This window comes from Crinia signifera, chromosome 5, assembly GCF_055691185.1.
Source record: "Crinia signifera chromosome 5, ASM5569118v1, whole genome shotgun sequence".
Classification (NCBI taxonomy): Eukaryota; Metazoa; Chordata; class Amphibia; order Anura; family Myobatrachidae; genus Crinia; species Crinia signifera.
The window spans coordinates 285,411,643-285,436,646 of record NC_139221.1 but is presented as its reverse complement, the minus strand read 5'-3'; the positions used below and the strand labels follow the sequence as shown (position 1 = coordinate 285,436,646).

Genomic DNA, 25,004 nt, shown 5'->3' with positions numbered 1-25,004 from the left:
CCCCCCCGCAGGGTACCTTGGGAGATGTAGTCTTCTTGGCCACCAACTCCCCCTCTCAGCTCATGCTGCCGGAAGAGCAGCCAACAGTGTAGGAAACTACACCAGAAACTACAACGGTGAAACTACAAATAGTAAACTACAATTCCCAGAGTTGGAGGAGCTGGCTGCACAAAAACAGTGCATTCGGTACAGTTAGATTTAGCCGGTACAGACCATTAAAAAATGGTACTGTACCGGCTAAATCGGTACAGTTGGAGGGTATGGTATCCCCATCCCTTGTTATTCCAGCAGGGTTTAGTACACTTTCCACAAACTTATTATTATCATATCTCAATAACGAACAGTTCACAATGATTTAAAGATTATACTTGTTAACTTGGGAAAACTGTGGACCTCATTCAGGTCTGGTGGTTAGAGTGCCCATCGGTGCAAGAACCGGTTTTGGTACTTTGCACATGTGCATGGCCCGTTCTATGCCTGGATCCTGTGGCATAGGACACTGGTCTGTATCAGACTGTCATTGATTGTGAAAACAGAGGCACATTGACGCCAGATAAGGTGTGGGAAGATGCCAGGAATGTCTGTGGTAGCACAGATATTTATTGGCACCCATGATGGATGGCATGGGCGGCACTACAGGTACCATATGTCCCCCGATGCTGTGCTCTAGGGTCACTACTGTATTAGACATCTCCTGCTGCACTACCATACAGCACTATCACTGTGAATGCAAATCCAACCACACCTGAATGACCCCCTATATGACAAACATTGGCTGTGTGTGGATACTGTACAGTACCAAGGTAATGTATAGGAAGGCCCACTCAGGGAAGAGGCATTGATCTAGGGGTTTACTCCATTAGAGATGACAGTATGTTTCCGTTAACCGCTGTCTTGAGGAAGGAATGAATGGAAAAATCCATTGGTCTAGTTTGACTACACAGAAAATCTTTCCTTACCGGCAAATAGCTTTTTGCTGCTTTTACAAATTGTAATTCAATAAAATATATATACGTGCCTGATACTTGTATACATACAGTGAAAGAAACAATGGTGAAATCATAATGATAAAATAACAAACACTACATGATATTCAGAGATCTTAGTTGCATATACTGTATTTGCAAAGATGTAGTTAGGCCACCAGGCCGTGTGAGCAGGCTACCATTTCATATTGCTGTTCTGAGATGCGTAGAAGGGACCAGTATTTGGAGGGCATGCTGGCTCTCGTACTTACCTACTTTTAAATTGCCCTGGTGAGGACAAGCAGGTGGGCTGTGATGGGGGTGGGACCAGAGCACTCGCATCATTATGCTCTGCCCACATATTTAAATAAGGCCTAAATGCTGCAATCAACAGAATTGCACCATCAGGCTCCGCCCCCTCACCACGGACTGCGGATTCCTGTTATTATTCTTCCCATTTTGCCCACTACACTAGGAAGTGGGCAGAATACAGGAAGGGTGCCTTCTCTTCTAGGGGTATGGGCAGGATTTCAAGTAGTCCTGGAGAGGTGGTAGAACTATGTTCCCTGCCACCTACCACTACACTCCACCCCACCAATTTGGCAGATGTCATATAATCAGCAGAAAAATAACAAACTGTAAATACTACAAATGATGACTACCAGGGGTTAGAGGGCGGGAGAATGGGGTATAACTGAGTTCAACCACCTCTAATGGTGAGGTGGAACATTTTAACCTCCACATTGGCCCTGCACAGTAATTCTTACAGGAAAGCATTGTAGGTTGCAGGGGGATGCCAAATACCCTACCACTGGCCCTGTCTCTACCTAATGGGGTGAGGGGATGGGGTGCAATTAGGTGGCATAAAGAAACGAGTTCCCCCACCTCTGCATGACCACTTTATGCCCTGATGACTACTTTATACCAGACAGATCTTCTGTTACCATGATCAACAGTTCAGTTCCCAACCGGCATTACTAGCAAAAATACTGTACTTATTACCACACGTGTTATACTACAAACATATTAGGTTCAAATCTCCTTATTGTGTAGAAAACAACTATGCTCAATAACAGGAACACAGCCACATACTCAGCATAATATGTATATTATATGTATGTTTAAATGCAGTCTGTTAATGCTACAAGCTTGTTCTGTCTGAGGAAACACACTGTCTATATACACCTAGCACCTCAGCCAGCAACCTGCTCTCTGGCCAGCATAGAATGACAACCCTGAACTGCACTTCTTTAGTTCCTTCCAGACAGAGCTAATGGTCCTCTGGCAGCCATGTAGCCACCATCTTGGCATAGCCCATTGATCAAATTATATTATTGGGTAGATTCCAGTTTGTTTAGCTCCTTAGATCTCCAGCACACTACTGGTCAGGAGTACAAGTTCATGATACACATAGAATATATGTATTTCTTAACATATAATTACATAGTTCCAGCACTTTACATTTGGAAACAAAACAGTAATTTATGTTCTACGATGGTTTTCAAATATCTGCAACCCAAAATACTGGACTGAAAGAATAACATCATGTCCTATGGGAGTTCAAAATGATGGAATCGCTATATTTAATATACTTCATAAACACTTGAGGGGGGTTCAAATTTCTATGCAACCCCTACTGGCCATCTATTGTATTAGTGTCTATCAGAGCTGTTCAATTGTTGTTCCGATCAGACGCCCATTACCCGCAGCACACATATATCTCTTTTATACCGTGCTAATAACCTGGGTCTGACCCTGGACATTGTACGGTGTGAAAGGGCCTTTTAAACATCCTAGTTCCAGCAACCGGACCTGGGTTAAAAGAAGGGTTTTCCCCGGTCAGACCCGGGTTGCTGGACAGTGTGAATTGGTTATCCCAGGTCAAGCAAACAATGTCCCATTCACACTATAGGGAGGGGGCAGCCTCAGCTCCAAGCCCTACCTCCTCCCCTGGTACTCGATGACATCAATGAAGCGGCTTATTGCCAGATCGCTGTGGGAAGCTTCACCTCGCAAATGCAGAGTCGCTCCCGGGACTGACCCGTGTCCAAATTCCAGAACGACCCAGCATTTGCGATGTGAAAAGGGTTATATTTTTTTTCTCTAAAAGGTTCTAGAAAAAAATGTGTTTGTAGTTTCATTGCCCAAGCCCAGATGTTTATACACCCATGTGCGAAAATTTGCTTCTTTGAGCGGCTAAACTTGGTTCTTTCTTGGTTAAATGCTAATTGGCATCTGGTAACAGCAGCAATTGATTTTCTGTGATAGATCTCCATTAGCATAGACGTCCAGCATCGGGTGTGCGGATGAATTGAATTCCTCCTTACAGCTTTGGTTACATGAGAAGAGGGGAAGAGAAAGTATTCTCATTTTTTGGGAGACACTTCTTATTAAACATAGCTTTTAATAGTCAATAAGTACAAAATTCAATGAAAACAGCCTTATGAAAACAGCACATACTGGCCTTTATTCTGGTTCACTCGCAAAGGCAAATTCCTTCTCAAATGGACAAAACCATGTGCACTGCAGGGGGGGGGGGCAGATGTAACATGTTCAGAGTGAGTTAGATTTGGGTGAGTTATTTTGTTTCTGCGCAGGGAAAATACTGACTGCTTTATTTTTACACTGCAATATAGATTTCACTTTGAAGTAAAACCCCACCCAAATCTAACTCTCTCTGCACAAGTTACATCTGCCCCACCCGCAGTGCACATGGCTTTGTCCATCTAAGAAGGATTTTGTCAGAAAGAATGGACTAGAATAACCCCCCATGTGAGGTCTGCTAATCCTAATTTCTGTGGTAACTCTGAGCAAAAGAAAAACTCGCTGACATGATTTGTAAGATTATTACCTTTCCAATTGCCCATATAGCACCTACTTTTTCCACGAGTGCTTGTAACACAGCGATATCTGACCGCACAATTGCACCACTACACTTATTTCTATATATTTGCTGGCTTTGCAGCATTGAATCAAGGTATAGGATTGTGATGTAGCCATTGTGCTACTGTTACTTATATATTTATCACATTCTCTGCTGCAGACACAACATATTGTTGTCATTCAAAGAATGTTACTAATCAGTAAGGAAACGTGATTCATACTACCCAGGCCCTCATTCAGGTTGGATCGCTCCCCCGCGCGTTCGTACAGCGGAGCGATGATGCACTGCGCATGCACCTACATGTTTATGCGCATGTGCAGCCACTGTTTACTAGCGGGTGCAGTGAATTGTTTATTTGCACGCAGCAGTGCGGGTGGGGGGGGGGGTGGTGTGGGTCGGAACTCCCAGCGTTTCATGGGCATCTCCATGAAAATGCTGGGCATTGCCATGGTAATGCGGCTGTGATGCAGGTGTGGGGGGTGGGCAGTTAACGTCACCTGATGTCCCTACAGGGGCACCACAGATCTACGTCAGCAGAAACTGATTTAGATTTGCAAGCGCTTGAGAAATCATTTGATGGTCGGGACCACCGCATGATTTCTGCCCCACACACAAGCTGCGAATGGATGTTTATGTAAAACAGCCATTTGCATGCATGCGGGTGTAATCTATGTGTGGGTGGTGGGTGGGCATTCATGCAGGTGGCGTTTACATGACCAGCAAATCTGTGGATTTCGCAGCTTTGCGGGTCACTCAGAATGACCTCCTTAATCCACTTCTTCTAGAGACACCACAAACCTTGTGTTCATTGACTATTAAATGCTTTGTTTGATAAGAAGTGCCCCAACAAAACAAGAGGACTTTCTCTTTCCCTTTTTTTCTGGTGCTATTTTTACTCTCTGGGGTGCACCCCCACATCATAGATCGGTACTGCTATACCCTAACCAATGATTGTGGATTTAGACTGCTTGTTTTACAACTCATTATTACAGAGCTCGTGCACATGTATTTGTCCAATTCCCTTCTCCCCATTATAGCATAAAGCTTTAGTTACATGTAGAGGCTTATTCAGGGCTATTTTTCAGCAGGCTCCAGCAGGAACTGTGGCCCTTATTCTAGTTCACTCTTTCTGACAAAATATTTCTTAGATGGACAAAACCATGTGCACTGCAGGTGAGGCAGGTGTAAAACCCCACCCAAATCTAATTATCTCTGCACAAGTAACACCTGCCTCACCTGCAGTGCATATGGTTTTGTCCATCTAAGAAATATTTTGTCAGAAAGAGTGAACTAGAATAAGGGCCACAGTTCCTGCTGGAGCCTGCAGAAAAATAGCCCTGGGCTTAGTAGTGTAATACTGTATGTAACAGATGTACTAGCTGCAGGTCCCTGGCGATCGGCAGCCCTATGTCTATCACAGGCACCATGCAGAACCCTGGACACAGCCTCTCCTTCTAACCCGGCCCCCAGACTCCCACTGGCTAAGTTTCACAGGAAATGTGCTTTGAATGCTTTGTCCCAGGTGCAGCGGTGGCTGTGATAGGCACAGCGCTGCCAATCCCCGGGGACCTGCAGCCAGCACATATGTCACATACATCTCTGCACGTATGTTTTTCCATGCTGACCAGCTTCCCCCTTGCAAAGTGTGGTGTGATCTGCAGACCAGGGGGTACAGTCGCCGCTGGTTACATGTCTTATGCCTTTCCTGCTTATATTAGGGGCATCAGTATGCGAAGCTGGGAGCGGGGGCACAATCCACAGCAGAATCTATCAGTGTAAAGAAAATGGTCAATGAAGCATCAGAGAGATGGATGAAAGTGTAATTACAGCAGATAATTTGTATTATAACACACAGACATCTAGACAAATCCTCATTTCATGTGTGATTGTGCTTTGTGGACATGGCAGTCCTACTTTAGATCACTTTATCTCACGCAGGAATACCGTTGGCAATCTGCTATATTTTTAGATTTTGAGAATCACAAAGCATCTGGATGACATTTTGCTGCGTGTGTGTCTCATACTTAACTACCTTGTCTGTCTCCTCTCTGGGAGAAGCCTGGAGAGAAGATGCTGCAGGCCACTTCAGGGGATGCACTGTCACGTCATTAGTCCCTGTCCCCACAACAGGAAGAAAGTTATAAGTTGTAGGTCCTTGGCTAGGAGACAGGGCCTATTGACATAAATTGAATTGTTAAGACTTGCCTCCGGTCTGCAGATCCACAATTATGGTGATTTTCTCCTTGCCCTGTCCAGTTAATTAGAAAGTAGGCTAGATTGGGGAGAGCCACCTTCTCTTCCAGAGGTGCAGGGGACTACAAAAAAACCTAGGAGTCTCCTGCAACTTCTGGGATAGTAGTCAAGTATGGTGTATGTACAGTATGTGTTTGTGTGTGTTTTACTTTTGACACTTTTTAAATTTTATTTTAAACTTCTCAAGGGAGATTTTTTTAAAGTAACCTTTAATATAAGTAGCAGGTGTTTATATGAAATAACAGAAAGTGAAATGTCAGTGACACACACAGTGTCTGGAGAGCCTCTCTCAAGGTCTTTTAGTGGTGTAGAGTTTATATTTCTATGTGGTGGTGTTTATATTAACCATAGATAGGTGTCTTTGATTTCATCCTTCAGTTGTCATGCCATGTTTGGTGGTATTTTCAACAAACCTTTTGTCTTAAACACACACACGCACACAAACACACACAAAAGGAGGCCAATATATCAATTAGTCAAAAAACAAAACTTTATTTTCCATTTCGCACAAAGACAGATAGGATGCGGCTTGTTGTTTTGCTGGTAGAGATCACAGTACTTCTGCGCTCTTAACAATGGTAGCAAAATATTTCTATTAAAGTGCAATGCACATTTAAAAAATACATACAGTAAAAAAGTCTCCCATATCCGCTCAGGACCAAAATCGTACAGTACCTCCCAACTTTGGGCTTTATATCAGCCCTGTTCGCTGGGCTGCGAATTTGTGCATTGTGGGTAACTCTGAGGCTTCCACTAATCTGTGACTGAGACAGGGTGAAAGTGGTCATCATTGACTCACAGACCCTCCTCAAAAACGCCTGTGTTTCTTTTTCTGACACATCCAGGAAATGTCAGATTACCGCCCCCCAAACGCTGGCTTCCTGTCAGTCAAACTGCAAAACCATGTGCACTGCAGGGTGGGCTGATGTAACATGCGCAGAGAGAGTTAGATATGGGTTAGATTTGGGTGGGGTTTGTGCTACAAACTGATATCTATATTGCAGTGTAAAAATAAAGCAGCCAGTATTTACTCTGCACAGAAACAAAATAACACCCAAATCTAACTCTCTCTGCACATTTTACATCTGCCCCCCCCCCCCCCCCTGCAGTGCACATGTTTTTGTCAATTAGAGAGAGAATTTGCTTCTGCGAGTGAACCAGAATCATGCCCAAAGTGTGTGCACCCAGGGGCACCAATAGATTGTCCGGTCCCCGGTAAATTGAAGGGGCATGGCCTCCTAGGGCTAGTTCATGCCCCCTGTGGAGAAAAAACTGTATTTGGGTAGTCGGATGCCGATGGCGGTGCCAGTGGGAATGTGCACCACCAGCGCAGGGAGAGAGAGGACAGGCTGCCCCTGCAGCTGTCTCTCTCCACAGCTCAGCACACCGCACTGAGCAGTGGAAGGGGGGTAGCGGGCCCCTGACCTCTCCATCAGACTGGGCCTGGGTAAAAAGTACCCCGCCCCCCCTCCTCTTTCAGCTCCACTGTTCATCATTAAGTCCCTTACTGTATGCTGGGTACCCACTATGCAATATCATACCTCCCAACTGTCACGATTACAGCGGGACAGTCCCGATTTTCGGGTCCTGTCCCGCTGTCCCACCCGTGGCAGGCATTGTCCCGCTGCGGGGGGTGGCAGTTGGGAGACCCCCCAATCTAGTAGAATAGACGCTGTGCGCATGCGCACAGCGTCTATTCTCGTATGAAAATGAGGTTGCGGCTAATTAGCATAAGCTGTGTCCTCATTTGCATACGCCCCGCCCCCTTTTCGGGTGCTCACGCGGCTTCGCCGCGCGAGTGTCCCTATTTCTTCAGGTCAGAAGTTGGGAGGTATGCAATATATCATTTATACATCCAATAAATGATATATAGTTAAATGCATCAACTGGTGTGTAGTCAAAATACATATGTGAGTGACGTATTTCACAAATATATTGCATCACATCACGGCCCGTATGCAATAGCGTCCAAGTTCAGCTCCCATGCAGTAAGGAAATTAATTTAACACCAATATCCGTTACAGTGCTATGGAGATAACTTAGGGAACTCGTTAAATATTCAGTTTGCATAACAGTTGAATAGTTCAGGTCAAACTGTCTCTTTCCTTTTTCTAGATCTTGCCTTTGAATTACTGGTCATTGGAAAGACTTTCATTATCAGAAGAAGATCTGGGATTTATCTCTATCAAAGCTGGTCAGCATGTCTTCTCCGACCATGAGTTCAACCATACAGCCAGGTTAGCCCTTTCATATACATTTTTACTTTAATTATGGCTTTTTTGATTTTCTTATTGGTATTTTAATACTGAGCAAATTGAAATATAATTTGATATATAATTATAAATACAATATTGTACGATTGTCACTTATTGCTCATTGAATGTGTACAATGTACCATGAATGTAAATCGAATTCGATATTAAAATATATATATTATATGTCTAATGCAAATGCCAAATTGAATGGGAAGATCTAATGCCAGATCTACATCGATTTGCTTTTGATTCGATGTTAGATTCGATTTTCTATTAGATCTGGCATTAGATGTTTCCATTCGATTTGGCATTAGATCTGTACTTTTGCATTAGATATCGAATTCGATATCGAATTTGATATAATTTGATATACATTCATGGTACATTGTACACATTCGATTTACTAGATCGATTTGATATTTCCTTGGCTGCACAGTAGATTTTTCTGTTCGATTTTGTGAAAACGGGAGCGCGCATCGAATCGAATGTAGATCGAAAATTACACAAAAACCATTTGATTTCGTTTAGGATTCGATTCGATTTTGCTTCTATAAGCAAAATTTAATCGAAAATCGGGGAAAATCGATGCATGTGTACAGGGCTTAACATTGAATCTAAAGCAAAACTAAGTGTGTGTACATAGCTTTAGTAATGACTACAGCTGTGCACCAGCTAGGTGATCTGGAAAACGTGGACCGTTGGTAGATCTCGAGGACCAGTTTGGCCAGCCTTGATGTAAACCATTTAGCACAAAAATGTTAACATTTAGATGAAATAAATTAAATTTATTATAACCTTTTTCAGAAGCATTTTTTTTTCACAAAGCCCTGTAATACGTGCACTTATATATTTTACCTATGTACTGTTTGGTGCACTTTTTTCACAAGCATCTTTTTTCATGTATTTTTCATGCATTAGGTCGACTGTCGAAAGGTTGACCACTATTGATTAACAGTCAAAAGGTCAACATATGAAAAAGGTTGACATGTATTAGTTCGACATGGTCAAAAGGTCGACAAGATTTTTTTTTTAACCGACTTGTTGATACTTTACCATCTAAGCATAGAGAGAGAATAAAAAAGTGTGTTGAGTGCACTGAGTCACCATGGAAACAACAATAGAGGTGGAGTTTACTACTCAAAGGCGCATTTGAGTAGTATTCTCCACCTACAGAACATTGTTGTTTCCTTGTTGTTGAGTTGTAGGTGACACCTCGGAGATATACTTCTTGGGCTTGAGCCTTGACGCACATCTAACACCAGCATAGCTGTTATGGTGTCAGTAAGCAGTAGACCTAATGCTTGTAGACCTAAATGCAGTCTGACGAATGATCCCATTCCGTCCTCTCTGGGTGAGCTCATATGGGGAGAGATTCTCTAAGAATCTCCGCTCCCCTTCTCCGCCCATCACATTTATAATTATCGCATATGTTCTAACGTTAAGAGCTGTCCTTTGCGGTGAGAGTCGCTGGGTCCCAGCAGGTCCCGGCGGCTCCCCCCTCCCCACACCCGGCGCTGCTGTTGCTGCACCGGGCTCTCCTCCTCCCTGCACCCGCAAGAGGATCAGTGCAGGGAGGAGATTCAAAGGTCCGGGCAGCACTGCGCTGTGCTGCCCGGACACAGGTAAGGGAGGAGGGGGCGATTGGGGCGGCGGGGGTCGTTGCGGGGCGGCGGGGGATGCGGTAGAAGCCCATTGGCTTCTTTGGGGGATGCTTACAGCATCCCAAAATGCGGTAAAAACCCCGATAACGGGGTTTTTACCGCATTTCTTGCATAGAGAATCTCCCCATGATCACTTGACTTCCACTATCACCTCTATGCTGATAATAAATGAAATCTACCGCTCCTTTCCTTATCTCTCTCCCTCTCTCCTCACTCATATCTTCAACTGTCTCTCTGCTATCTACTCTTGGATGACCCAGCGCTTTTTAGACTTAAAATATCAAAGACTAAGCTGACCTCTTCCCACCCTCCTGCATAAAACCTGACCGTCTCTCATCCTAACCTTCTGTTTATGCTCACTGATACCGCTTCTGTGTCACCCCTGTCTGTCTAACCCTCCCCTTTAGAATGTAAGCTCTCACGGGCAGGGCCCTCTCTCCTCATGTGCCTTTCTTAGAATATATAAACCTCTGCCACCCTGATGATTGCTTCTGTGTCCTGTCCCCAGATGCAACTATCCATATTAACCATGTACTTGTCCTAAATTGTCTTGTACTGTAATTTCTTATCTGTTTTTGCTCATTTGTGTATTGTTAGGCGCTGCGGAACCTTTGTGGCGCCATATAAACAAACAATAATAAGAGTATTATGGTTTGGCCTGACGGGGTTTGCTGAGTTTACAAGGGTGTCCGGGATGTACTGATTGGAACCTGTTTGTTGATGAAGCAACCCATGGTTCTTGCATCAATGTGGACTCACTAGCTTCCATGGTTTTGATGTACTGTACCTTAATTTTTGCAAAAAGAGGGTGTAACTAGGGAAAAGAGAATACGTTTATTCCCAAATGAGAAGCCATGGATATTCGAGTCAGAAGTTGTGGAAAGCTCCCGGTCCAGATGGTATTCCAGACAGGGTTTTATGTGTCTGTGCTGACCAATTAGCAGGAATTTTACAAGGATTTTTAATTCATCATTAGCTTATTGTGTTGCCCCACAATATTTTAAAGTCACTACAATTGTCCCTGTCCCTAAATCCGCTACAGTATCTGGCCCGGTTCACAGCTCATCGCCGGACCATACACACCGGGCAGCTTTGAGCTGAAAGCCGCTCAAACTTACTGTTTTGAACGGCTTTCATCTCAAAGTCGCCCAGTGTGTATGGGCCTTAAAACAAATAATTCAGGTTTCTTTATAACAGGGAGCGTGGATTTTCATGAATGATATTGGTCAGTGTGTATGCTGCGGCACAGCTGATATAGATTACTATATTGGCAGCCATGAATATCGCTCCAGTATCTACCCAGCATGAGAAGTATTACATTTTGGGCAGGCCTGTTACTGCAAGATGATGGGCCAGATTCTCTAAGCTTCAAAAGTGATAAAATGGAGAGTGATAAACAGCCAGCCAATCAGCTCCTACCTGCCATGTCACAGACTGTGTTTGAAAACTGTCAGGCAGGAGCTGATTGGCTGGCTGTTTGTCACTCTCCATTTGATCACCTTTGAAGCTTAGAGAATCTGGCACTATGAGTGGCAAAGTGTCGTTGTGGCTGCGCACCATCACAGGGATTAGGAAAAAGCTCTGGAAAGCTGTGGTGTGCGCTGGGGGTCACATGCTTGCACTACATTAGGGTGTGGTGATGTCTTCCTATTAAACACAACACCAATGGCCTTGGTATCTGCATAAATGACTGCATTACTATAATATGCAGTATCTTCTTAAAATTAGACCTATAGAGATGATTTAATATAGACTCATTTACATGTTCCATTATTGTAATTTTAGAAATGCAGTAGCTTTGTAGCCGGAATAGGATTGAACTAATGCTTCTTCTATCATTTCTCCATAGAATTGTTTGGATGTTGCATATATTTCGGCTGGTAAACACTAAACATTTAACCAAGTATTAAAAACAGCAATTTTGTTTGCTTGGGAAAAAAAGAAACAAGCCCTTAATTAGCCGGTTTGTTTGTTTGATGCCAAGCGAAATCAGAATTGCTGCGTCTCTGAGATGTGTGTACGTTATTATAGAACGCTGATAGAATATCACAGCCTGGCAGAACCATGGGAGAATCAGGTATACAGGACCAACCTTATTCAGGTCCGTTTGTATGGACCCCTTTGTTCGCCAGGGGTCTGACGTTTTGTCTCTGCACATGTGCAGGGTACGTGCGTCCACGGCGAACAAACTGTGGGGCGGCAAGGCAAACCATTAGCATATGGGAATGCCCATGAGCGTTCCCATGAGATTGCTGGGCGTTCTTATGGTAATGTCGTGATGACGCGGGTGCGGGGGGGCTAGCTGACATCACCAGATGTCAGCTGCCCGCCCACTTCTCAAAGAATGTGCACGGAGATCTAAACTTGCTCTGAGCAGCCTTAGATCTGCGTGCACGTTTCACATAATTCAATGGTCGGAGAAAATCGGATGACTTGGGTGTTCCCCCTGCAGGCTGCAAATCTTCGTAGCCCAGCGATCATGTATACCACCTTCTGCCAGGGTCGAACACATTTGTTTGCAGACATGCCCACAAGGGAAAAACCATATGCGGTCACTCACCAATGAACAGTTTTTGCCCATGTTGTAGCCTTACTTGGCGCTGCCGGGGGGAGAAGGAGGCCACTGTTGATGTCGACAGCCCTCCTTCCCAACGGCCTGCAATGTCTGCGTTTTCCAGGGCACTCCCAGAAAACACCGGCGTGCTGCCCCCAAACGCCCAGCACCTGTCTCTCAATGTACAAACAGCCAGAGATGGCTAGCCATCACTGGCTGTGATCGCACAGATGGCCTGTGTACCATGCGCCTGCGCGGTCATCTGATTATCACTCAGGGCGACAAATCCATAGCCGAGTGTCAGGGTCTGAATCAGGCCCTTAGAGGGATAATAGAGAAATTACAAGTATCCATCCTCCCATTGCACTCCCAAATAAATGTTTCTAAGCATCTCACACTTCAGTTCAGCTGTAGTTTCATTAGTAGTAACAGAGATCACTGGAAGCCCCTTGATGTCTTCGTGTATACATTAAAACAAAACCATATGCACTGCAGGTGGGGCAGATGTAACATGTGCAGAGAGTTAGATTTGGGTGAGTAATTTTGTTTCTGTGCAGGGTAAATACTGGCTGCTTCATTTATACACTGCAATAGAGATATCAGTTTGAAGTACACCCCAGTAGCGCACGCAGGGGGGGGGGTTCTAAATGCCCAGAAACCCCCCCCCATGAGTCTAAGGGCCCTAGGCTGAAAGCTGAGGGTCCCTTCTTTCCATGGGTATAAGAATTGTAAAAATCGGCCCTTGGGAACCGGAGATATCTGACTTCAAAGCAGTGGTCCCCATCCAAGCCTGTTAATTGTTATTTCCAGTCAGATATTTCAGGTTCTGTCTGACTTAGAATTTTCTGAGGGTATGTTCCAAAAGCTGGGACTCTCCCCCTTTGAAGAACACTAGTAGCTTGTCTCTACTGTTCCTAGAACCAGAGATATCAGCCTTCCAGCAGCTGGTTACTGCTCCAGCTCCACACACCTGGTATGTAGTATTATATACTCGTGGGCAGATTGCTCTGCCTCCTGAACTCTGATCCCCTAGTCCCCAATACCATTTGGTAGGTGGGATTCACTAGTTTTGAATTCCATTCAAATCTAAGAAATCTATTTCCGGGAACTGGAGATATCTGCAGTCAAGCAAGCTGTCCTCCCACCAGAAAATTATGAATAATGAGCCCACTCCACTATACACCCCTCCTCTGCATATTAAACATCCTCTACCACCCTGGAAGTTATGTATCAGGGCCTCTTCATTCAGCCCAATGCCCCTTTCTCCCACCGCATCTCCCACCATCTGTGCAGTAAAGGTGTAATAAGTGGAAATTACTGATCCAGGCCCTACAAGCTGAGCGGTTGATATAATACCCCCTACCACCCGCAGGACATCAAAGCTTCCCCCACCCCTACCGCTGGAGGATCGGTAGGGGCCCCAATACATTGCTATGCCCAGGGGTCATACACTGCTGTTGACGCCCCATATGTATTTATGTATATGTATTTATGTATATGTATGTGTGTGTGTGTGTGTGTGTGTGTGTGTGTGTGTGTGTGTGTATGTATGTATATATATATATATATATATATTTTTTTTATTATTATTATTATTTATATACATTTGGTCTATCTATAATACTTTAACTGACCCGGCATATACTGGGTCACCTAAGTGTCCATCTCCGTGCTTTGCTCCACCCCTCTGGAAACCCCCTTCTGAAAATCCTGCGTTTGCCACTGCATCCCCACCCAAATATAACTTTTTCTGCACAAGTAACATCTACCTCACCTGCAGTGCACATGGTTTTGTCCATCTGAGAGTGAATTTGCCTTTGCAAGTGACCCAGAATAATCCCCCCATGTATCGCTTCCCAAAATCCAACTTTCTGACCAATCCTACTTTTTGCCCTGAATTCGGTCTCACACTGGCACCTGTCTCTACAGACCTACACCACCTCAGCATCCGCCAGTGGTGCTCACTTCCTCTGCCGTAACAGCATACAGTTCCACCGCAATCAACACACTGTGCAGAATGGCGTGTGCCACATTTAACATAAAGAAAGCGCAACAAACCCTCATACTATGAGGACAAGTGGAGACGTTGCCCATAGCAACCATTTTCTAGCAAGTAAGCAAGTACTTTCTATAAAATAATATGGTATCTTGAAACTGGTTGCTATGGAAAGTTTAATATACCCAATAATGTTTTTAGAGAATACAAATTAATCTCCATATACAAACTACACATCCCAAAAAGTGTCATATTTATGTAAAGTACATTTGGCCACAGTTGCCGTTAGTTACCACTTCTTTCCCAGAACCTATGTGCAACTCAATGTACGTGACACAGCACTTAATTATAGGAAGGTAATATGAGGTGAGGACATAATAGCAGCTGTGACCTTGTGTAGGGTAATCATCATTGTACCTTTTTTTAAACCTATAGCCATTAGGGAGAATGTGCTGTGTAACTGCTGATGTGAGCAGATTATACCAGTAATCAGCTCCACCACTGCCATGTATTACACCACTGCCACGTATTACAGCTCCACCACTGCCATGTATTACAGCTCCACCACTGCCATGTATTACAGCTCCACCACAGCCATGTATTACAGTACTGCCACCCTCTATTACAGCTCCAACACTGCCATGTATTACAGCCCCACCACTGCCATGTATTACAGCTTCACCACTGCCATGTAATACACCACTGCCATGTATTACAGCTCCAACACTGCTATCTATTACAGCTCCACCACTGCCATGTATTACAGCTCCACCACTGCCATCTATTACAGCTCCGCCACCCTCTATTACAGCTCCAACACTGCCATGTATTACAGCTCCTACACTGCCATGTATTACAGCTCTGCCACTGCCATGTATAACAGCTCCACCACTGCCATGTATTACAGCTCCACCACTGCCATATATTACAGCTCCACCACTGCCATGTATAACAGCTCCACCACTGCCAGGTATAACAGCTCCACCACTGCCATGTATTACAGCTCCACCACTGCCATGTATTACAGCTCCACCACTGCCATATATTACAGCTCCACCACTGTCATGTATAACAGCTCCACCACTGCCATGTATAACAGCTCCACCACTGCCATGTATTACAGCTCCACCACTGCCATGTATTACAGCTCCAACACTGCTATTACAGCTCCACTACTGCCATGTATTACAGCTCCACCACTGCCATGTATTACAGCTCCACCACTGCTATCTATTACAGCTCCGCCACTGCCATGTATTACAGCTCCACCACTGCCATGTATTAACAGCTCCAACACTGCTATTACAGCTCCACCACTGCCATGTATTACAGATCCAACACTGATATTACAGCGCCACCACTGCCATGTATTACAGCTCCACCACTGCCATGTATTACAGCTCCACCACTGCCATGTATTACAGCTCCGCCACTGCCATGTATTTCTGCTCCACGACTGCCATGTATTACAGCTCCACCACTGCCATGTATTACAGATCCACCACTGCTACAGATGTATTACAGCTCTGCCACTGCCCTCTATTACAGCTCCAACACTGCTATCTATTACAGCTCCACCACTGCCATGTATTACAGCTCCACCACTGCCATGTATTACACCACTGCCATGTATTACAGCTCCACTACTGCCATGTATTACACCCCTGCCATGTGTTACAGCTCCACCACTGCCATGTATTACAGATCCACCACTGCTACAGATGTATTACAGCTCCGCCACTGCCCTCTATTACAGCTCCAACACTGCTATCTATTACAGCTCCACCACTGCCATGTATTACAGCTCCACCACTGCCATGTATTACAGCTCCATCACTGCCATCCATTACAGCTCCACCACTGCTATCTATTACAGCTCCACCACTGCCATGTATTACAGCTCCACCACTGCCATGTATTACACCACTGCCATGTATTACAGCTCCACCACTGCCATGTATTACACCCCTGCCATGTGTTACAGCTCCACCACTGCCATGTATTACAGATCCACCACTGCTACAGATGTATTACAGCTCCGCCACTGCCCTCTATTACAGCTCCAACACTGCTATCTATTACAGCTCCACCACTGCCATGTATTACAGCTCCACCACTGCCATGTATTACAGCTCCATCACTGCCATCTATTACAGCTCCACCACTGCTATCTATTACAGCTACACCACTGCCATGTATTACAGCTCCGCCACTGCCATGTATTACAGCCCCGCCACTGCCATGTATTACAGCCAGTGGCGGATTCAGGGGGGGAGGTACCTGGGCACGTGCCCCTGTCATTTTTTTTGTAGCTGAGGACCAGGGCTTTCCAACAAGCCCAGCCCCGTGTCTCTAGCCCCCCGGGAACCGGAGATATCGCCTGGCAAACCTGTAACGTTTTTTTCCCCATAGGATAATATGGGACCCGTCAATTCCGACCCCCACCCGGTTCCGACGGCTGCCAGTTCCCGCCCTGGCATCACAGAAGCTTGTGGTTGATATCATTCAATTCCAAACTACATCCTTCACTTTTGTCTGGGCCTTCAATATGATACCAGGCTGGTCCAAATCGGTCAATCGGTTCCAGAGATATTGCGTGTAAACCGATTTTTTTATTTTTGAAATGTAATTTCATGGCTGTTCATGATTTTGAGGGCAGATTACTCTGGAAACAAACGTTCCAGTTTCACTGGACCAAAATCATTCAAAGCCCACTCAAAAGTTCTTCAATATAATACTTGTCTCATGTACAGTAAATGGGTCAGTTGGTTCCGAAGATAGAGCCGGTTAAATGAGATAACTGGTTAAAGGGGGCAGGGGTGGTTTTCTCTCCCCCTCACACCAGAAAATGCAGGGACTAGGCTGGTGTAAAAGGGGCCAACCTGGGAATGCATTTTCTGGTGTCAAAGGGGTATTATTTCAAATAGCCGGGACCTGCAGTGCTCTGAATACAGCCAGGCTCTGCCACTGTCAGAGGCTATCACTTCTGCCTGGTGGCGGCTGTCCCCCATTTACCACGAGCATGTATTCCCCCTTGGCAATGAGCATGTAATCCCACATGGCAACGAGCATGGAACCTCTGGCAATGAGCATGGAACCCTTGGCAATGAGCACTTCTCTGCTCTTATGTAGCATAATTTTTAATAGGCATTATGGTGTTTGGCATAACACATAATGGACATAATGGCGTGTAATGGACATTATGGTGTAAATGTTTAATGCACGCCTTTGGTGGACAATGTCGATGTTTATGAAGTGTATTGTGAATTTTGGCTTAATCTGTGTGGCATTATGTGAATTCTGGCTCAATCCATGTGGCATTATGTGAATTTTGTCTCAATCCGTGTGGCATTATGTGAATTTTGGCTCAATCCATGTGGCATTATGAGAATTTTGGCTCAATCAGTGTGGCATTATGTGAATTTTTTCCCAATCCGTGTGGCATTATGTAAATTTTGGCTCAATCCGTGTGGCATTATGTGAATTTTGGCTCAATCCATGTGGCATTATGTGAATTTTGGCTCAATCCATGTGGCATTTTATGCATTTGGCTCAATCCGTGTGGCATTATGTGAATTTTGACACAATCCATTTGGCATTATGTGAATTTTGGCTCAATCCGTGTGTGTTATTATGTAAATTTTGGCTCAATCCATGTGGCATTATGTGAATTTTGACACAATCCATGTGGCATTATTTTAATTTTGGCTCAATCCATGTGGGATTATGTCAATTTTGGCTCATTCCATTTGGCGTCATGTGTAAGGGGCAAGTATAATGGGGTCTAGTATTTTGTTGCATAATGTGTAGTTGTATATGGTGTTGACACACCCCCTGTTGAGTGGCCACACGCCCTTTTCTGGAGCGCGCCTTTTCCTTCACTTGGTGGGCCTGCGTACTTTAAATGCCAGGGCCTATTTTTAATTCCATTCCCACCCTCTCCTGCCGCTCTCTTAGCATGTACACTGGCACCACTAACACCGCCCCTTCCCCACCTAAACCCTTTTTTATCATGGTGCCCCCCCTGTCATTTTATCCTGGATCCGCCCCTGATTACAGCTCCACCACTGCCATGTATTACGCCACTGCCATGTATTGCAGCTCCACCACTGCCATGTATTACATCTCCACCACTGCCATGTATTACAGCTCCATCACTGCCATCTATTACAGCTCCACCACTGCCATATATTACACCACTGCCATGTATTACAGCTCCGTCACTACTATATTTTTCAATTTAAAAAATAAATCGGGACACATGTGACTTAGGGTCAGGCCTGATAGTTTATCATCCATTTATGCTGGCTATACACTGGTTGGTTGGATGGAATATAAATCTGTTACAGGATAATAGCAAATGTAATTTATAATACAGTAATTTGGTCCCAAAATCTGGTAGTGGGTTATAAACTGTCACTTGGACAAGATTCTGTAGTTGAGTTTGGTTTAAACAATTTGACTGAATGTTTTTGTCCATTTTCCTGGGTTTGTGAGCAAATTGCTGATTGTCATTTGCTACAGTCCGTACAAGATTTTCAGGCCAACCATCCAACTACAGTAGTTGGATGAAAGTTATGCTGGGTACACACCAATCTAACTGGTGGGAACAAAAAGCTGGCAATGTTTTGGAGCATATGAGACTTAACCATTTGCACCCAAATTCTGGAAAATGGAAAACAAACAATAGTAATTCAGTAATAGTAATTCAGATAAATTAGTTACAGTCGGTTTAACGTTTTCGATTTAACAAAGTAAAAAGAACAATTCTTATTATCCATTTTCCAGTGTCATTACGAACTTCAGAAAAATCATTCGATGGTCAGTGTCCATAGAATATTTCTTTGGCTGTGCGGCTGCATGCAAGGGGATGTGTTCCCGTGCACATTCCCTCGCATGCTAGCGAGGGGATTCTCACGTGTGCGGGGCGGGGGGCGGGGGGGGTATTGGCCGGGCATCACAATGATGCTGTTTATACAATAATAGATAGGCATCATGAATTTATACAGCCAGTCTAAGCAGTATATAAGTTATATGTGACGGCCATCTTTCAACTTTGAAATGGTTCTTGACTTTTGATATACAGTAGTGGGGACATAATAAGAAACTTCCCAGATATAAATTGGCTGCTGAAAGACTCAAAAAGAGAAATCACATAGGTACATTTGATGTTACAGAATAGACAATATGAAGATCTATGGAAAAGGCGTCTTTATCCATGTGGTTCTTAGTTGGCATGAGAAGTGAGAGGTGGCATTCCTGTCTATTGTTCTGGCAAGTCTCATAAGTGGCCGTTTCTAAAATAGCACCATCTGGTTTGGTCACCGCTGGGATTTTTGTACCTGCTATTTCAGTGAGTATTTTTGTACCTGTATTCTCAAGCTGCCGATTCTCCCGAGTCTACGGTGTCATCAGACTGTACTCAGGAAGCAGAGCTGCTGGCACTGTGCTTTAGTCACCTTTGTTATTTGTTTAGTGCAAAATAGCTTTCCTCTTGGATGTGCATTTCTGTTCGTCTTTCTTTGTTTGAGCTCATTTTGTTTCAGGTTTATGTTTAGGAGAGTATTCAGGGGGTATTCAATCTGTGATTCTGACTCTCAGAACGTCCCGACAGCCGGAATCCCGGGAAGCTTTCATCTAACTCGTCACTAACTCAACAGTCGTAATTCAATGTTCTGACTGTTGAGTGTTGGCAAATCTGTAAATTGTTGTATTCTGCCACGGATTGACGAAAAACGCCCGTGAATTTGACAAAACAGATTCGACTTTAAAAAAAATTCAGATGTGACACCCTATAATGCCATGGCTAACAGCACCATTGAATAGGTGAGTGCCCTGTCCCCTTAATCTGTAATGATATTTTCTACATTCAAAAATTTTTCGACAATTCTCGGTCTAATTTGCATTCGACCTAGTCACTCTCGGTGCCGAAGTCAGAAAATTCATCACCTTCAGAAAACAGGTGAATACATATGTTGTAGTCGAAAATGCATCAGTTTTCGACTATTTTTTTCAGACATTTTTGCCAAGCAGATTCGACTTTAAACAAAAGTAGAATCTGCATTGGCGAAAACGTCAAAACAATAGTCAAAAAAGGCTGCATTAAATAGGCATGTCTGAAATTTTTTTTTTGGTAGCCAATATTCCAGACAGCATTGATAACCCCCCTTAGTACTGTATGTCTTAATTGGTTCCTGTAATTTATGCCTGCAGGTGGTCACAGTAATGATCTATCCCAGCGTTTCCCAAATTCAGTCCAACTTCTGCTGTAAAGCTGGGTACACTTGTCCAATCCTCTGCAGATCAGACTCCAGATCTGACTGGTTATACAATTCTACTGAGGACCTGTTCGCAGTTCGCAGTTCCAATCCACAATACACAGCATCTGCTGAAACAATGAGAGGGTTGGACACTAAGGGCCTTATTCTGATCGGTGCGGATATTCCCGCATGCGGACGGACCGCCGATGTTGATCGTCTGCGCATGTGCAGAGGTCACTCTGCGCATGTGCAGGCGATTTCGCCGCACAGATTCTTTATACGCCGCACAGGGGGCGTAGAGGGGCGTGAGGGGCTACTTAGCCTCATTACCCTATGCATACGCCCCGCGTTTCATGGGCGTTCCCATGCAAACGCGGGGAGTATGCATGGTAATGAGGCCGTGACGCGTGGGTACGGGGCGGGCATCTGACATCACCGGATGTCAGCTGCCCGCCCCCATACATGATTTCACACGGACAAGTGTCCGTGTGGTCTTGTGTGGCGGGACCTGGTGGAGCGTGCGGCCCTGCATTCGATGTTCGGCGACTATCGAATGCAGGGGCTGCTCCCAAGACGGAGGAGGCGTATCCCCGTCCAATTTCATGCGGATCGCCACATATCCGCGTACGGACGGCAGGTGGCGATCCGTATGGAAGGCGGGGATTCGCCTGCACGGTCGCGGCCGCATATTCTGATCGGGCCGCACCGATCAGAATAAGGCCCTAAGTGTCCCTGGAGGGTGCCAGGAGAGGGGTTGAGTTGCTTGGGGTGTCAAGCCCAAATAGACAAATGGGAAAGAAAAGGGATGGTTAAACTGCGCTACATCTAAACCATGCAACAGGTGTGGTATAAATAAAACTATTTATTTCATTAAAAATAATTAAAAATAAACACAAAATAATTTGTGAAACAAATGGACTTTTGGGGAGAGACAGCACTCTCCTGTCAAGGGATCGCCTGATAGTTTATGGGTCCCACTTGATAGGTGCTGGCTTGTTTAGTCCTGGAGTATGAACGGCTGACAAGGATTAGGGAAAGCTGGTCCGATCACAAAAGACGCAGACAAGTAGAGGGTCCAAAAGGTGGGTGCCCGTGTTGAGAGTCACCAACGCGTTTCGCTTTGCAGCTTTTTCAAGGTGATACCTATAGTACCATGTACCAGTTTTTATACCCAGAATACTAAAGCTAATGAGCACATGTTGCATGTTAATTGTTAAACTTCATTATTTTCTGCTGAAACAATACATTTGTCAGTGGGAGAAAAGGGGGATTTATTCATTATAAAGCGGTGTGAGGGAAAGGAAGGAATTTATTAGCAAAAATGGTAAAATGAATTACTAACATCATGGGGAATGCGGACAAGGGATTTTAAGGTCACCATATTAAATAAATAAAATCAAGAAATCATTTTATTTTTATAGTGCTCTTTCTCCAATAGGACTCAGGTGTAGATATATGAAGCAGTGATAAGGGAGGAGAAGTGATACAGTGCCTGGTACTTTATCACCAGCCAATCAGTTCCTGAGTGTTAAGTTAGAGGCTGGGTTTAAAAAGCGATAATTAGAAGCTGATTGGCCGGTGATAAAGTACCAGGCAATTTATCACTTCTCCTTCCTTATCACTGCTTCATACATCTACCCCTCAATGAGCTTCACAGGTGACAGAGAGCATGCAGATACTGAATGGACACTTAAGAAAATGTTTGAGTAAACAGGAGAGTCCTGGATCTGTTTTAGTAATGGGGCCTCGACGAAAAAAATCAGTCATCAGCTCTGGACAGGGGAGCTGACAGGAGGACTGGGCTAGGGATGGCCATCGACCATCGATGATTAGAAATCATCAATGGTTTATGGCCGATGTCGAATAGTTTTTGCCATCGATGGGGGAGAACCAGATGGTTTCCCACCATCGATGTAAAGCTTAAACGAATAGTTTAGTTTTTGCTTTTTCCCTAAAGTGCCGGGGCACAGAGCATAGCTCCGCCCCTGACATCCACGAAGCCACTCCCCCGCATTTTGATTGGCTCACAGGCCACTCAATCAGTGAAAATGGATGACCATCGATATACAAAAACATTGATGGTCATCCATTGAATAGTTATACACTATCGATGGCCAGTTGCACTTTTGCCATCGATGGCAACCATCAATGGCAAAGGCAATGATGGCCATCCCTAGACTGGGCCTCCAGGAGGGGGCGGGGCCACATCCCCATGAAAAAATAAATAAGAGGGAGAGAGAAGACAGGCTGCTGCTGCAGCTGTCTCTCTCTCTCTCTCTCCAGCTCAGCACACGGCACTGAGCAGCGTGTACTGGGCTGGGGAGAGAGGCTGTGCTGCAGCAGCAACCTGACATCTCTTTCACCACTGCCCGGCTCCCTTCAATTGGGGAGGGGGGAGCGGGACCTGGGCCCCTTCAGCAGATCCAGGCCCAGGTAAAAAGTACCCGCTCCCTCCTCTCTCAACTGCACTGGCTCTGGACCCCTGAGCCTGATCTTGTAATGGAAATTAGGGGGAAAACAAACCTCCCTACTTTCCAACAACCAGCACCAGGCTGAACAATCCAAGGGGATAATGTCATAGAAGGTGGACACTCAGTATGGAATCCCCCATCATCACATTAACCATCAACAAAACAAGTCATCCCACAGCTAGAATTCAGCAAAAAGTGGGGATGCCCATCTACCACACGACACTGCCAGCCACTAGTGGGAAGAGGGACAGTCACGAAAATTCATGACTGCCCCCCAAAAAATCGAGTTAGGAGGTTTGAATTTGGTGATCCGCAAGTGCCGCCATGCCTTAACATTAAGGGCCCCCTTGTACCTGTAGTCTGTCTGTAAATAAATTATTTATTATACAGCACCTTCACCTGTGCGCCAGTGGCCTTTAAACTCTAATGCATGGCCGCGGTCTCCCCAGGGCTTCCGGCATCTTCTATGTTTAGGAACTCTTGTGGGGCCCTCTTGTTTTGGGCTGTCTTATGTACTTTTTGAGGGTGTGGTATGTTTCTCCGGCAGTCGGGATCCCGACAGTCATTATCCCGACGCCGGGATCCCGACTGCCTGGACTCAGACAGCATGGTGAGTGCAACAAAGCCCCTTGTGGGCTTGCTGCGCTCGCCACGCTGTGGACCCCCACGAGGGAAAATAGTCTACGGCCGTCGGGTTAATGACTGTCGGGATCCCGACTGTCGGGACCCCGTCCGGCACCCCTTGTTGAATAGCACTGGGTCCCACTGGTACCCATACAAAATGTAAATATATAGTGCAACCTGTTGTGTCACTTCTAGTGCCAGCAAGTACTGACATATGAACATATAGAATATTTGACATTATATTGTGCTTACTAAATTTCCTTAGTTTTTTTTTTTTTGGGGGGGGGGGTTATATTTCAGTGCTACAGAGGAGCAGGGTCTAATAGATTAATATGTTCTATGGCGCGCAATCATTTAGTATTTTAAACAATTTAATATGTGTCCGGGGGATTATTTATGAATATGATTGGTCTAGCGGCATATATCACTCTTGTTTCTCTCCCGGCAGAAATGTATATCTTCTATATAATGAATGATGCAGTGAGTGAGGGCCCCTGTGTGGTAACAAAGCCTTCCACCACAACAATTCCACTTAGAAAACAACTGTGTGTCACCCCGGGAGACGGCTTTTCTAAACGACTAATTCCCACTGCAAAAAAAAAAAAAACTGCCAAGATCCACTGGGGGGAAATGGATATGGGCTTTGTTGTTTGTTTTTCCTCATTAGAACTGCAAGGTCATTAAGGAAATGTTTACATCCTGCACATGTCACATGCTTTCAGCAAGCAACACTGTACTTTGAATGAGCACTGAGAAACACTTCAGTTTTCCATGTGAATCTATATGTATATACTGTATACACAAGTTACATCTGTTAACATCAAATACAGCAGCATTACCACATACCTCCCAACATTTGAGGACATCGGTGAGGGACAGAGCAACTTGTTTTGGGGCGTGGCCTGTCAAAAGGAGGCATGGTCTATACTCTCGGCGCTGCTGCAAGGCCATGCTGCCATTTTTCGCCGCTGTGGGGCATGTCCAGCAGCTCTGTAAGCTGCTGGCCAGCCCCCCTGTAAGAATAGATGCTGTGTGTATGCGCACTGCATCTATTCATGGACAACAGGGGGGATTCCCAACT

General features: G+C 44.9%; 1 protein-coding gene across 5 annotated transcripts in view; it reads left to right on the top strand.

The window, feature by feature from the left end:
* Window positions 1–25,004, top strand: part of HDAC9 (histone deacetylase 9) — a 468,252-nt gene that overhangs the window by 41,847 nt on the left and 401,401 nt on the right. For all 5 annotated transcript variants that reach the window (XM_083189144.1, XM_083189143.1, XM_083189142.1 and 2 more), the window contains exon 2: window positions 8,218–8,339. In XM_083189144.1, coding sequence (XP_083045270.1) covers window positions 8,303–8,339 — 37 coding nt within the window. In that variant the 5' untranslated portion in view covers window positions 8,218–8,302. The remainder of the gene's footprint in view (window positions 1–8,217; window positions 8,340–25,004) is intronic.